The sequence below is a fragment of the Clupea harengus genome, chromosome 13 (assembly GCF_900700415.2).
Source record: "Clupea harengus chromosome 13, Ch_v2.0.2, whole genome shotgun sequence".
In the NCBI taxonomy this organism is placed as follows: domain Eukaryota; kingdom Metazoa; phylum Chordata; class Actinopteri; order Clupeiformes; family Clupeidae; genus Clupea; species Clupea harengus.
In genome coordinates, this window is record NC_045164.1 from 21,602,116 (window position 1) to 21,618,386 (window position 16,271).

A 16,271-nucleotide genomic window follows, 5' to 3' on the forward strand; every position below is an offset into this window, starting at 1 on the left:
CATAGTTGATGGGCTGTAGGATGCAGCCAAGAGGAAGTGTCATCTCTCTCTTCTCTTTATTTACTAGCACCTCCCCTGCGTAGACACACACAAGTGCACACACACACACACACACACACACACACACACACACACACACACACACACACACACACACACACACACACACACAAGATGATATACACAAGGCAATATACGCAGAAGGAATACACACTGAGAGGAGGTCCACCCAACCATCATTGATCATACTACAGAGCGCGTAGAGCAGTGATCTGACTACTAAGAAGTAGGTAATAAATAGATTGTGATCTGTAGGCTTTTGAATTAGTGTGGATTAACACAACAAAACACAAACATGTTAAACCATAGCAGTGGGCGTTTTGGTTCTTAGCTGTCCACTGTGCATGCTGACCAGGTGAGATAAGCACACAGTATCCAGAAAACCAACAGGAAATCAGTGGTCCCCTTTTACCCCTGTCACACACAACGACATTGTGCAGACTGGGTAAAAATAGGCTCCTTCTTTCTCGTAATGGTGTGCTATTTGTTCGAGACAAACGTGTCTAATACAGCCGGAAGAGACTCAGCTTAAGACTGAAGTAGAAAAAGAAAAGAAAAGTGAAGAATTAGTCAAGACTCCACCAGCCACACACAAACATGATAGAAAACATTTCAAAACAGATAGATAGGAAATCATCTTAAACATTTGACATGTACACATATTACCTTGCAGAGTATTCCAAATACACAACTAGCTTCAAAGCTTTAATTAACTATTGGACATACAGTCTAAGCAATGTGCATGGGTATGTGAAATTAGCACTTTATGTTAACCCAAATAGAGCAGCTTCAGACGTGCAGATGCTGTTCCGAGGCCTGACATAAAGCACACACATGTACAGGAGCCTGATATGCCCCTACAAGGAATGTAACGTACTGCAATGGCATGTAACCACTGTAACAGGCATGGGGCTGTGATAGGTATGGGAAAGACATTCAGACTTATTGTGGTTTTAGACCACAGTCATGGAAATGACTTACTTCTGCTTGTCCGGCAGACACCTGAAACCTGAAACCTTATAACAGAACTACCTACAAGGGATCCACCCAGAGACATCGTACATTTTAAACATGGTCACTATCAGAACTCTGGAAAATGGTGACCATAGCAACAGTAAATGGCAAAGATTGCAGTAAGGTGCAGTAAAGTGCAGTGAAGTGCAATACACTGGTATTCAATATTCAATATACAGCTTTCCAGGTTCTTTATTAGTATATTTGTCACTTACAGTTAGTCAGTCCATAGTGAAGGTGCAGAGATAAAGAGACAATCTTTGTGTCACACTTTGTTTTTGGGTGGTAATATAGCAGAGGTTTTTCTCATATATTCTCACATTATTGCAATGGGAACTGTTTCAATTAGGAAATTCTGATTATATTTGCAGAATAAGCAGGGTCGACAAAATACATATGAGAAGAATCTGTTCTGAGTGTTATTAATGCAAATTAAAAAAGGATTGTCGAGACTAAAATTCACCCTCATTTTGCTGCGTTACAGAATTTCGGAAAGTCAGTGGCGAACATATCAAATAATTATGTTTTGAAACCAAAGGGGCTCTACAAGTGCAGATGACATTTACTGAAAAGCTCTAATATCTCTATAATTAAATAACTTCAAATTGAATATTTAAAGTAGCATTGAAGGCAAGGATTTTGGAAAACATGGCACACGGAAACTGATAGAGAAGCTTAGAGTTGAGTTAAATAATACATTAAGAGAAATAGGATAGGAATGTTATGGGAAATTAATATCAGGAAGTTTACATATTCGTTTTGTGCAAAAGAGTTTCAGGAAGAAATTACTTTTCTTGGCCAGCGAGGCATGAAACTTCCTACCTTCAGGGACATAAACAGCTTTGCAAATGTGGAGGAATTGATTTCCAAAAAGGTGGGCATTTCTAAACATTTTAAACATTACGCAGTACACATTTCTAAACATTTAAACATCCCTTTCCTCAGTGTGTGGTGTGTGTGTGTGTGTGTGTGTGTGTACAACAATGACAAACCACTCTGGAACAGAGTCGTTTTCCCTGAACTAGTGCAGCATGACACTACCTCCCATCAGTGAGGCATGAGGCGAACTCGTTCTCAGGCTCAAGAGAGGAGAAATGGTATGCCTTCAATGAATAATAAAACATCTCAGATGAAGGTGATCCCTCAGTGAAAGTATAAGGAATTGAGATTATGTAGTTTATGAATCAAAGGGAGATTCTTCTCACTTGAGAGCTGCTGTGAGAAAAGTAAAATGAGATATTTCAACTGGAGGCCACAAAGCAGCCATTACAGTTTCAACACCATTTAATGTGATTCATGTCCACCAAAATATATTTTTTTATATAGTCTAGTATGAGACAATGCATCAAGTTAGATGAATACATATTTATTATTAGAATGTAAAAATCAAGCATTTAAGCAAACAAACACGTAAACATTCAAACATCTCAAGTAATGTTTTTAACTTTAACTGCAATTCACTTTTGAGTAGTTTTGTGGTCTTGGTACGGAAACCCCACAAAATGTAAGAACGTCTTTGACAGCACATTACAACAACATTGCTTTCACAGCACACCATCGCCAGAATACATCGGTTACTGTCAGTGCCACACGCGGTGTGATTGGTGTGCACAGCAAACGGTTTACGGTTAGCTAGTTAGCGCACTGGTTCACCACAGCTCACCACGATTGGTGCCTCTTTAGGCAAGGCAAGGCAACTTTATTTATACAGCGCATTTCATGCACCTGTGCAACTCAATGTGAGTTACATATACAATAACAGGAGAGACAATAAAGAATTAAAAGGACTGTTAATAACAACAGTAAACTCACTTAATGTGGCCTGTGTTCAAACCGCTGCTTGGATAAGTCATTCAGTTTGAGACTTTTTAGCTGAACTTGCTTCATCCCCAAAGAGACCCTGGCCTCTCTCCACCCCTATACCATGCAGGCATTGCTGTGCTCTATAGTGTGTTTATGCATGTTTTTTTATGGCGAGATGAATATTTTATTAGCAGCAGTGAATTTGTTTATAACATTTAACAAAGATGTTAATGTGGACCATCTATCAGAGAGCAGGCCATGGTGAGGTAATGAGGCTGTATACCTCAGACAGTACATGAAAAAGAGCAAGTTATTTTTTTTGAACAGTGTTCTTGGGCCAGAGCCAAGAACATGCTGTTATGAGAGACGGGGAGACAGTGAGCAAACGATTACAGTACACCGGCATGGTGAGCCCTTAGTGACAAGCTATTAAGACTTTGACTGTCAGCATTAAAGTCACCAATACACACACACACACACACACATATACACACACCACACACACACACACACACACACACACACACACACACACACACACACACAGAGAGACACACACACGCACACACACACACAGAGAGACACACACACACACACACGCACACACACACACACACACACACACACACACACACACACACACACACACACACACACACACACACACACACACACACACACACACACACACACACACAGTGCGATTCTTTCACAGCACTCAGGCTTTCTTGCTCGGGGTGGGGCCAAATCCAAACAGCCAAACTGGAAATGCATAAATCATGTAATCATTCAAAATGAATAATGAAGCCTTTTGGATGGTAGACATATTATCTCAGCAGCACAGGCAATACCATGACATGAATGACATACATTGGAATGAATTGGAAAAATGGCTGACTGACTTGATGTCTGGAACTGCAAACAAACAAGTTGTCATTGCTAGTTTGAAACACTCTGTAGTGGGTTACTTGATAAATAATAGTAATAATAATAATAATAATAATAATAATAATAATAAAATTATCACTACTACTGCTATGAACCCACTATTCATTGAACCACTCCAGCACACTCCTTACGAATACAAGCAGACCATTAAGCACCTGTGCTACTGAGACATATGGTTGGACTGGACAAATGAACTTGGTACTCCTATGGTAAAGACAGCTACAGTATCTTGTCATTGAGCTTTCTTAGCCATCAGAAAAACAGAGAGGGAAATGGTCTGTGCAACATAAACCCATAGACACAGCACTACTCCTGCATCTCTTGACCTTGTGTTGGGGAATGGTTTGTTTTTATTTCATTTCTTTAACCATTTATATGCCTAGGCCCCCTTTGCAGCTGAGGAAATGTACTAGGCAGTAGATGGAAATAAATGATTCATGTACGATGATGATACTGTGAGGAGAAGAGGCTGTAGGGTAGACTCACAGAAGCAGACATGTATAGATGTGGAGACAGCTGTGAAGACAAGCAGCAGAAACCTGGATTGGAACATAAGGAAGATTACGACTGAAGGGAATAAAACAACCCAGTTCCTCAAAGTAAAGAGTTGGGTCAGTCATTAAAAACAGGGAAGTCCAATAATGTACTTGTAAAGCTTGATCCAAAGCCTGTAAAGCCAGCCCTACTAATCAGATTTGTTGCCAAAATTTGACAAGTTCTACAAGTGAACCCTTGTCACAAAGAGACCAGTGATGAGTGGATGGAGTATATATATATATATATATATGTCACATAACTAATGTCAGTGTTTAAACTTTTTGGTTTTATTAATGGGATAATTCATATGAGAAGGAGTTACATGCAACTGTTTGAGTAAGGCCTGGATTTACAATGCATGTAGTTTGTGTTTTGTTGTGGTTTAATTTGTAAAAGTGGCAAGCTGGCCATCCATTAGATGTCGATTGATCACAGGGTGCCTGTTCTAGTTATATGATGAAAACATATCCAGAGGAAAATAAAAACGTAAAAACAAAGCAAAAGACGACCCACCAATGAATCTTTGCAGTCTATGGATGTTGCCCTCTTTTCATTTGGTGAATTATCAAAGGACGAGCGTGCCGTTCTGAACTAATTAAAGTGGGGAGTCCAGATGGCTGCGTTACGATCTGAACCCAATTAGGTCCAGAATGTTGTGGCGAGGCGGCATATGCCATGTGGGCTGCCGGACGGCGCTGCGGGTATCCCGAGGTGAGCCGCTCCTCAGTCTCCCAGGGGCCCATGGCCTGGAGTTGGTCCACGTAACAAAATGAGGGTTTGACAAATTTAACGAGACCTTCTCGGTGAGATGGTCCGGGTTTTGTCACGGCGTTTGGTGAATTGATGCCTATGAATATGCAGGTGATACGCAAGTGATTCTGTTAGGAACACAAGTGCGCTGAAAATGTATCTAAACAGTCACTAGGTGCTTTGGAGAAAGGCACACCGCTGTCTTCACCAGGCTTTTGTTTTGGCAGTTAAACACCACTCTACAATCACCAAATCGTAGACACCTGTCACCAGAATTTCCTGCTTTCTGTTGGAGGAGCCATCTCAACTGTCACATTGTGTTTTTTTTTTGTTCTCGCACTGAAAAATAAGAGACTCCTGGCACCAAAGCTGGTGTTGTCTGGAGTGCATCAGAGGTGGCACTGAAGCGTGACATGAATACCAGGCGACAGAGAGCCTAGAAATCAGAGAGCCTAGGAATCCTCCAGGAACCTGGGGGAAAGAGAGAGAGAGAGAGAGATAAAAAAGAAAGGAAGCAAAAAAAAAGGGACAGAGGAGAGGAACGAGAAAGAGAAAGAAAATGATGTTTCACTCTAACACCTTGCCCCCTGTGAGGAAACGTCCTCGGCCTGAGGGCTTCGATGTGCAGCATCACCAGGAGGTGAAGTTTGCCACGGTGACCCTGTTCATCGTGGAGAGGAGGATGGGCTGCAGCAGGAGAAGCTTCCTCACCAGCCTGGCCAGATCAAAGGGCTTCAGTGTGGACGACGTCCTCAGGTATGTCCCTCAAGTCCCTGAAGTTTGAAGTAGAAATGCTTACAACAGAGCAGCTATCTTTAAGCATTACTTATTCTGTCTTCACTGACTCACTCCTGATTTGATGTCTGAAAAGCTGGGCCTAACCATATGTTTATGTTCCCTAGTTGCTCTGTTTATGGATACACCATGTACTGAAATTATAATATTTGACTCAAAGATTTAATCGAGAATAAGGGGGGAGAGCTTTATGTGACCGTGATGGTTGGGTGAGAGCTGCTAATTGTAACAAGCGTTCAGACACGGGTTTTTGAATTCAAAGTGTTGACCTCACATGACCTCTACAGAGCAATAAATAGCAAACTGCATGTTTCAAACAAAACATGAAAATGTCATTTGAGCATCTTGTTTGGCGATTTCTGAGAACAATAATGTCACGCATTCAGCAAGAGGTCACGTATTCAACAAGAGGTCACGTATTCATCGTGATGACTCAGCCACACCAGCAGTGCCATGGCAAATTATCCATCACACTCACAAACACAGTCACTCACACACACACAAACACACAACCACACACACACACACACACACGCACACAACCACACACACACACACAGACACACAGACACACAGAACGGGAGCATTGGAATGGGAACATAATGCATTCTCTGCCAGGGGACACTAAACACCCACCATGCCAGACCTGAGTACAGGCACTACTGGCGCTCACAACCTCTGCCAGCCCTCCTGCAGCTGAGGGTGTGTTGTGTATGCCTGTCTACGTGTGTGTGTGTGTGTGTGTGTGTGTGCATTTGTTTATGTGCCTGTGTTTGTGTGCATGTGTTTGTACGCCTATGTTTGTGTGAGTGTGCATGTGTTTGTGTGCCTGTGTGTGTGTGCATGTGTTTGTGTGCATGTGTTTGGTGGGGTACGCTGGCACCACAGGGAGTTGTACGTGTGGAGGTGGGGGGTGGTGTGGGGGTATTTGGAGGGTATAACTGCTGCCAAAAGTGCTCCATTTGCCACAACCCAGCCTAAGACATGGCAACATTCCCAGAAATGCAGCTTGAGTTTGTCAAGCTCCTAGAGTTGCACACACTGCTCGATACACAGCTCTTTGAAGCCAACCGCAGGAAACAGACCAGCCATCGCCACAGAGAAAAAAAACTGACAACTTGTAAGCTGGTAGAATTTGATATCAGCCTCTGTTTGAGTCCTTTTCTCCCTGCGTGGTTGAGGTCGCACACACACACACATACACACACACACACACACACACACACACACACACAAAGGAATACTCAGAAATACATACACAAGCTACACACTGTGACTTCAGAATGTTGCAGCTTTGTGATAAGGCTGTACCTGTACATACAAGTTTTTTGAAACTTTAAAGTATTTTTTTGGAAAAGGTGTATCCAAGAGTTGACAGTAGCAAATGAGAGTACGTGTAGCTTGACATGGATGGGTCTATGAAACAAGTGTACAGGAAGGGAAACAGAAGTACAGCAGCATTGTAAATGGTTTATTTATGATCTAAAACAATATAGGAGGTGGGATAGTGGATATGGGGATTAGAGGGAGTATGTGTTATTGTGAATGACACCAAAGCTGTGAAGCATAATGTCAACACAGCTGTAACAATGACACGTAGCACGAATGAACTCTATTGCTTTTAGGCAACAACTCAACAAAGTACAGAAAAATAACACGAATGTAAAAGTATTAAAATAACCATATACAGCATATCATACAAACAAACTAACCAACTAACAAAACACAAACTGGCAAAAAAAAAAAGGAAAAAAAGTCCTTCCGTCTTTGACATTTAAAAAAAAAAAGTCCTATTAAGTCTTTATATCTGTTCTCTCCCCCCTCCCACGCGCCATCCTTCATTCACGGCAAAACCAGGTGGACACCGAGCGCTCGCCATCTGCAGTCTCTGCTAACAACTGAAACACACTGTTGTTGCCTCTGCTGCTGACACTGCTGAACAGCGCTTTGAGACGAGACAAGAATACAGAAATAGCATCCGGCTGGGAGGGTCGGTCATGAGGGGGTTTGACTGCAGATCACATAGTCAGTGCTACATCATGAAATTTGGCGCTCCTGATATTCCCTCGTGTTTTAATTGGCGTTTTTTTTTTTTGACACGCACGACTTCAAGATGAATTGGGCTTCATTTTTGTGGCGAGGCATATCACGTTTTTGCTCATGAGACTTTTAGGAGTTTCTGGGTGAGTTGTAATTTAATGCCCCACAGTCTAATGATATTTGATCGTTTTCCAGCTGTCTGCAACCGGCCAACACTCCTTAAAAAGAAACTATGCATGTGTCTGGTAAAACATTCTCTTTTTAAATCGATTTCTTAATTACCAGCGCAAGTCCCAATTCAAAGACCCATCAAACTAAATCGGTGGGCTATGTGGACTTGGATAGCTTTCTCGGATCACTACAATCCTATACCTCCACACCTCTTCATTCCTTCGGCTGGCCTTGAGCTGGCAATTGGCTTCAGTTGGTTTAGTTCCTCCCCCTATGTTTTAATCCTGCTTCAATTAAAAGGTGAGAACATGGATGCATGTATGCATGAAATTAAAACGAAGCATCCGTTTTCACAATCAGTATCCAGTTGACCTTGGTTCCTCCTCTCTAGCCATGCTTTTGAGTTGCGGCTGTGTGTGATGTGGAGTTTGTCATTAGCATTCGCTATGTGCAGTTCAGAGTTAGCATGGGCTTTTATCTGGGGTCAAACCTGAAACAGAAGCGTAGCAACAGAAGGACTAGTTTGTCCATGAAAAATTAAACAGAAGAGAGAATGAGTCAGTCAGCCAAACAGACAGGGAGAGAGAGAGAGAGAGAGAGAGCGCAGACAGCAGTCAGAGAGAAAGAAAGCAAGAACAAAGATATGGACAACATAGGAGAAAGGTATCAGAGAGAGAATGTGTCATAAATATTGATGGACGTCTATTGACATTTAGCACTTAACAGAACGTACCTTGAATATACCCTAAAGGATAGCGTGATTTACCTTGTTCACCTCCCCATGTTGGTGATTGATTTCTGGAGGAAGGGCATCAGGAATCTGTGAAATTCTGCATTCCAGTCTCCAGAGAGCACACTGAGGATAGCTCCCACAGCAGCACGGCATAACACTCTCTTAACAGGACTCTGCTGATGGAGCCAGAACCAGCTATGGTTTTTTTGAAGGGATAAATCACTACTGCTAGTTTTGACTCAATGTGCCGACACAACTTTTTTTTTACAAAAAATAAATAAATAAAGGAAATAGTTGTTCTGCTGTCATCCAGTAGACCTGCTCCAGATCCTCTAGCAGATAGCGGTGCTTTAGATCCATATTGTAAACTATCAATCTGCTCTTTTTTTTGTTCATGTGTTTCTACTTTTAAGGTTTTTAAGAGTTCACCAGCTCAGGCTGCTGAAGGTAGAGCAGGTCTGAGTCCCTAAGTGAGCTGAAAGCCTCCTGGGTTTCCTTAATGCTCTTTCCATTCATCTCCAATACATATGGAACATCAAAGGCCCACGGCTGTAAGGAGATATATCTTTCTATGGTCTAACAGTAGATCCAGCGTGTGTGTGTGGTTGTGTGTGTGTGTGTGTGTGTGTGTGTGTGTGTGTGTGTGTGTGTGTGTGCGCGTGTGTCCATGTGCATGTCTCTGGTTAAATGTGTTTGTGTGTGTGTGCATGCATCCATGCTTGTGTATGTGTGTGTTTTTGCATGCATCCATGCTTGTGTGTGTGTGTGTGTGTACATGTGCATATATCTGGTTGAATGTGTGTGTGTGTGTGTGTTTGCATGTTTGAGAATGTGTGTATGTCTGTTGCTGCTCTTCACACGTCAGCCCAATTAGTAAGCATCAGCACCTCCAATTACATCTCCTGTGCTCTGTGGGAGGCCTGGGCAACACAAGGGTGTGGTGTTAGGCGGCTGGTGATTTGGGGAGATCCAGGTACTCCAGAGGCCCCGTCCCACTGATTCCCCCCTCCTCCATCCGCAAAGGGGAGCCCCACTGTGGAAGTAATTCTGCACGGGTGAGTGCCCTGATTGGTGGAGTAATTAAACAGTGATGAAACAAAGTGTTCGGGGAATGGGGAATTTCAGGCTGCTTAGCTGGTGGTGTGGGTGTGTGTGTGTAGGTGTGTGTGGTTGTGTGTGTGTGTGTGTGCTTGGTGTGGGTGTGTCTGCCAAGAGCTTGGTGGTGTGCCTGATCCCACACACACGCAAGGACACACAAATACACACATGCACAGACATTTGTTGGACCTGTTCTAATACTGTCGAGAAGCCCAGTGTCTCAGATGTGTTGGATCCGATTCAGGTGTTTGTCAAATGAAGTACTCTCAGACACAGGCCACGAATTCATTCAGGTATAAGAAACCTAAGAAAATCTCTATTGGATCAAGAGAAGGTGGCCCTCTCTCACTGATTGCGTAATACTACAGTATCCATACAGATGAAATAGCTGAAGCAGAGACTGTTTGCTTTTCTAACCACAACAAAATAGAGGATTAAATTGCCTTTGAAGCCTGAACAAACAACAACAAATGCATGCACTTATTTGACCATCCCTTTTGTTCTATTTGGATGAAGGCAACTGCGTAAAATAAATCCATGTACTGAATATAGAAATGATAGACATAAATGGAAATACCAATTGGCCTGCTAGACTAGCTGCCAAAGTGAGAGGATACCATGGGAACCGGCACCTGTTCCCTGACTGTGCTCTGCTCTGGTCTGTGTGCGCAGCACTGACTGTGCTCTGCTCTGGTCTGTGTACGCATAACTGACTGTGCTCTGCTCTGCTCTGGTCTGGTCTGTGTGCGCAGCACTGACTGTGCTCTGCTCTGGTCTGTCTGCGCAGCACTGACTGTGCTCTGCGCTGCTCTGCTCTGTGTACGCAGCACTGACTGTGCTCTGCTCTGCTCTGGTCTGTGTGCGCATCACTGACTGTGCTCTGCGCTGCTCTGGTCTGTGTACGCAGCACTGACTGTGCTCTGCTCTGGTCTGGTCTGTCTGCGCAGCACTGACTGTGCTCTGCTCTGGTCTGTGTGCGCAGCACTGACTGTGCTCTGCTCTGGTCTGTGTACGCAGCACTGACTGTGCTCTGCTCTGGTCTGGTCTGTGTGCGCAGCACTGACTGTGCTCTGCTCTGGTCTGTGTGCGCAGCACTGACTGTGCTCTGCGCTGCTCTGGTCTGTGTACGCAGCACTGACTGTGCTCTGCTCTGCTCTGCTCTGGTCTGTGTGCGCAGCACTGACTGTGCTCTGCTCTGCTCTGGTCTGTGTACGCAGCACTGACTGTGCTCTGCTCTGCTCTGGTCTGTGTACGCAGCACTAAGGTGACCCACGTCATATCAGAGGGGAACCAAGCCAGTGAGCTGTGGACCTGGCTGCGCGCCCAGACTGCCCCCCCGGTCGCGGACACGGAGGTGCTGGACATCAGCTGGTTCACGGAGAGCATGAGGGCGGGCGGGCCGGTTGTGGTGGAGAGCAGGCATCGTATCCAGGTGAGGTTCATTCTAGTTGATGATGACAGGAAGGTGGGTTTTAGGGGCTGCCAGCTGGCAACTGGGCTGATGCATCTCCCTAACTGATGCACTTACAATACAACAGTCACTAGGGGGTGCTGTAGGCCCATAGGGAGAGGTCTGAGTGGTTATATAGAGTTGATCATGTGTTTGATATAGGAAATAAATGTAATCGAAACTGTGATCGATGCAGACGCACTATACCCACAACACAATGGTAGAGATTAGAGTTTCATTCCCACTCCGAAATACTTAATGGATGGATAATGAAATAGGCACAACCCAATGTTGGTATAAAATTGGGACTGTTTGATTTGAGGGTAATTAGAAAAAAAAGATGCAGCTTTTTCTCAGACACTATGTACTTGTCGACCTGTGTGCCCTGGTGTTATGATGGAAACAGAATCATCCTCCCGATGGAGCAGTAGGCCCTATCCCCGTGGAGCACGCGGCTCGGGGATCTGCCAGAACCCGTACATCACCTTTCCCTGGACATCGCTATGGGGCTGCCAAAGCTTATGACCGTAAATAAATAAATATTTATGTGAGCTCGCAATTAATCTCTCATTTTTCTGTGTGGGTAACAAAGGAACTAAGGATTAGCAGGCTTTTTATTTATTTATTTATTTTTAGGTTTACCTCGTGCTTTGAGGCCACCACCGCCCCCTTACCCCACTGTCCTCCCAAGCTCTCCCTGATTTTCAAAGATTTATAACAGTTTAGGACCTGCCTCTACTCGCTGTCTGTGCTGTAGACCACGCTATGTTGACTCATTTACTTTCATCATAGCCCGCCGGATGGCAGAGAGCGTGTCCATAAACGCTCGATCACAGCGCGGATTTCCAGTGGATATGTCATTACGCGACAGATCTAATGATGCGGCTTTGACGGTTATCGACCTCTCACTGGCGGCCGGCGCGCCCTTTTCCCACGGCTTGCATGATGCATTTCCTCTCAACAGGGAGCAGACACCAGACATACCTTGGCATTCATGAGGTCCGTACAGCCGATAGATTCGCTTTATGAGATATGAATCAATTTTAAAAAGCCCGACTAAAGCTGTGGCGCTTGCGAAATTGAATATGAAAACAAGCTAAGCGCTGCACTGGCCTGTGCTGTTAGTTCAGGCTGCAAGCGTTTGCTGTTTGAAAAGTGATGAAAGTGCAAGTTGTTATAGGCTGTACAGTCTGTGTTTATATCTCTACTGTATTTATCAGCGTGAGACAATATCCCAGTATCCAAGTCTGGGGTTATCTGCTGAGCAGCTCTTCGGTGCTTCGACAAAATTACGATCATCAATCTTGAACTGTATGGGCCTGTAATCCCAGGTGGAGGGATCAAACTCTGATTGGCCCGGCATTAATGAGCTCGTTAACCGAGGTGAAGAGGCTCCGTCTTTCCAAGTGTAGACTGTTAACCTCTGCGCACGTGCGTATCTATGTGAACACGAACAAACACACCTGTCGGGTAGTTTCACACGAGTAGTTCCACGTTGCTGGGACGAGCTGCCTAGCACTACCAGAGCAGGGGCGTCATTCTCTACCTTCAGACCCAGACCCAACTCTTCATAGAGCACCACTTTTTTTCTATTTCTTATGTAAAATAGTATTTATTGTTACACTAGGTCTCTATTGCTCGTAGCTTGATTGTTCTCTCCCTTGTACGTCGCTTTGGATAAATTGCTAAATGACAAATGTAGATTTAAATGTAAATGTAATTGCGGAAGTGTCGGCTGTTTCTTTTCTTTTCTTTTTGTATTTGAAGTACCTGCCCCCGCACCTTAATGACATGCAAAAGGTCGTCACCATCTTCTTTTCCGGTAAATAGGTTATAGACAATTGATTAACCCATGAAGACCTATCGTGTCCTCTTAGACCTTCCAAAATACCACAGGCTGTGGGATAAAAAGCAAGTTGGAACAGAAACAACAGGTTTAAAAGTTACACTTTGAAGAGTTTTACGGGGGCTGTTGGGAGATGTAAATAGCATGATTTGTATTCTGTTTTCACCTTCCTCTGTGCAATTTTGGTATTCATTTTAATAGCTGTAAGAGATGTTATCCAGGTCTGGCTCAGAAATTGAATGCTTCCCGATTTTTTTTTTTTTTTTTAAATAAATAAACTCTCTTGGTGCATTCATTTCTAAAGCGCTTTCTAATCCCAAATTTTCATCATGATTTCCTGTAACAATTCTGAAGGTAATTTCCACAGTCACAGTGATCCTCTCAAACTCATAATTGTTCCTGTGTGTATTAATATTACATGTGTAATCATTTTGATGCATTTCAAATGGGGCCAGCAGTGTGTCTCCAAAAATGAAATGGCAATTTGCAGAGAGCCAATTGGATTAGGTCTCTCTAAATTCTTCATGTCTCAGGTAACGGGAAAGAATTGATTTTGATGCCTTTCATCTCAGCATCGAGGGTCATTAGCTTGCCTTGTTCCCCCTTGCGACGTCATGCACTAGATGAGGCTTAAGTGGGTTGAATTTGTAAGCACTTCTCTTTCTCATGGCAGAAATTCTTTTCATTTGCTGGATGCAAATGTTTTAGTTTTTGTAACATTCAGTTCCATACTTTTTTTCCCTGGTCTAATTTATTCAGTGGATGTGTGTGTGTGTAGACATGACTATAGGCTGATGCCAATCAGTGCTCACAGAGTTCACTGTCGGCTTTTCGCCAGGTCTGTTTGCTTCCGTCAGCATCCAGTCTCAGTTTAGAAATAGTAGCGAAACTGCACTTGCAGCCAAACTGCTCAGTGATACGGAGAGACCTGCTGTCTCAGATCATTTGTGAGATGGATGCATTTAATGCATGCTTTCTAACACGCTCTAGTGTGATGTCTTCACAGGATCCTTCTTCCCAGTTTCGAGTGGGTTTGCCAAGCACTTCAGAGTCGACTGTGTCTCAGTACGCTTGTCAGCGGAGGACAACCCTGGACAATCCCAACAAGATCTTCACGGTAAAGAGGAGAAAGATGAAGGATAAAGCTACTGAAAAGATGTCCTCATGTGATAATTGCACGCTAATCCATTCATGGCTTCTGCAGCCTACCTCTCACCATTTCCTGTCTGAGAGATTGGCTTCCACACATGCACACAGACAGACACACTCACACACGTAAATAATTTGTCTTGCTCACTCTCGCTCACATACACTTACGCATACAGTACACACACACACACACACACACACACTCTTACTGTCTCTATCTCTCTCACACACACCCACACAAAAAACGCACACATCTGCTCTGAATCAGGCACATTAACCCACAAACGAGCAGCATCTGCAGGTAGGCTGGCATACCACGGGGAGCAGCATGGGGCAGTGATGGAGGTTGGCATGGGGTGGGGTGGCACCACGGGGCCATGAGCACGCCAGCCAGCCGGCCGGCTGGCCGGGCCGCTCGTTCATTCCGAGGATGCGGTGCCTACCAGCAGACCCAGCTGCGGCCCAGCTGGAACCATCTGCTCGCTGACAAGTCGGACAGCCAAGGCCGCCCAGCACCTTGTCTGAGTGCTCCAGCAGGCCCAGACACGGGCGTGGAGATGCTGTTCGAGGTAATGGAGCCTCTCCGTCATGCCAAGAGAGAGGGAGAGAGAGCAGGGACGGAAGCGGGGCGGTAATGAGACTGCATGTGAGGCACGTGAGGTATTTGGGCCATCAGTGCAGTGTGCTGCATCCAAATTACACTATAAAACACGAAACACTTAAAATACACGTACACCCCCCCCCCCCCGAAACTATACAAAAGCCCTTCATTTATACTCATGCAAACATGCTCCCTTCAATTGACCTTACATTTAGCCAAGCTCTTAGTTACTCCTTACATTTAGCAAAGCCCTTAGTTTCTCCTTGAAATGTCCTGAAAAAGGCGACACAAGGCATGATTAATGTCTTTTCCTGTGTTCATCAAAATTCAACTGATTATAAAGGAGTCATGTGTTTACAGATTGAAGGCAATCTCTCAATTATCCTATATGACAGATGCCTTAAATGTAAAGTTCAAGGTTTGTTTCAAAACCCTACTCAAAAGGTTGGTGTTGACTATGCATAGTCTACTGAATGTGAACCCCTTTTGTACATATATGCAAACATAAGAGTGAACACCAGAGCTGTTGGAAATTTAAATATTTTAAAACGCACCCTTTCAGAGCAAGAAGACAACAGTTAGCATGTTGGCAAGCTTCTATCAGTGCCAACTCGGCTGTTGGGGGTATTTAGGGGGTAGTTAGATAACTTGCTTTAGACCAAAACTCCTTACTGCTGCTTTAGAACTAGCAATGTTTTGTGCGTCTTGCTTATAAAACAATTAAAACAGGAAGGTGTATACTAAGGGGTTCTGTTTTGTAGTGATATGAGGATGGATACTGTTAAGAATGTGTGGGAAGATTTCATAGCACGCTCAAGAGAGAGAAGGGTCAACCTTGGGTGTACGTTGATCACTAACATTACCACTATGTCTCCAAAACAGTGTTGGAGCTCGTTTGTCAATGCAGAACATGTTTTCCTCCGCGGCTGTTTTTCAGCGCCATTGCTGTGTTATCAGGCTGACTGGCCAGTAATGTGGACAAATTATTCTTCTCCTTTTTGCACGGTTCAGTTTAGGGATTTTCTTTTCGTGATTCGACCTGCGCTGTCAGAATGAGCAGGAGAGGGGGGAGCGAGAGAGAGGGCAGAGGAAAAAGAAAGTGTATTAGAAAGAGGAAGAATAGCTTGGGTCAGAAGGGGAGGGAGGCCTGGGGGTGCCAAACGGAATGTGATAACGGGAGCGGGGGGGCGGGGGGGCGGGGGGCGGGGGGCAGGAGAGGAGCGGGGTGAGAAGAGTGGAGAGGAGCGCACGAGCGAGCCTCTTTTTCCCCAGTCGT

General features: G+C 44.2%; 1 protein-coding gene across 1 annotated transcript in view; it reads left to right on the plus strand.

Annotated features, from left to right (window-relative positions):
* Nucleotides 1-5,295: 5,295 nt before the first annotated feature.
* Nucleotides 5,296-16,271, plus strand: part of dntt (deoxynucleotidyltransferase, terminal) — a 71,722-nt gene continuing 60,746 nt past the window's right edge. Inside the window, 3 exon segments of the mRNA XM_042709613.1 lie at nt 5,296-5,868; nt 11,207-11,381; nt 14,252-14,362. Of these exon segments, the coding sequence (XP_042565547.1) occupies nt 5,672-5,868; nt 11,207-11,381; nt 14,252-14,362 (483 nt within the window). The 5' untranslated portion in view covers nt 5,296-5,671.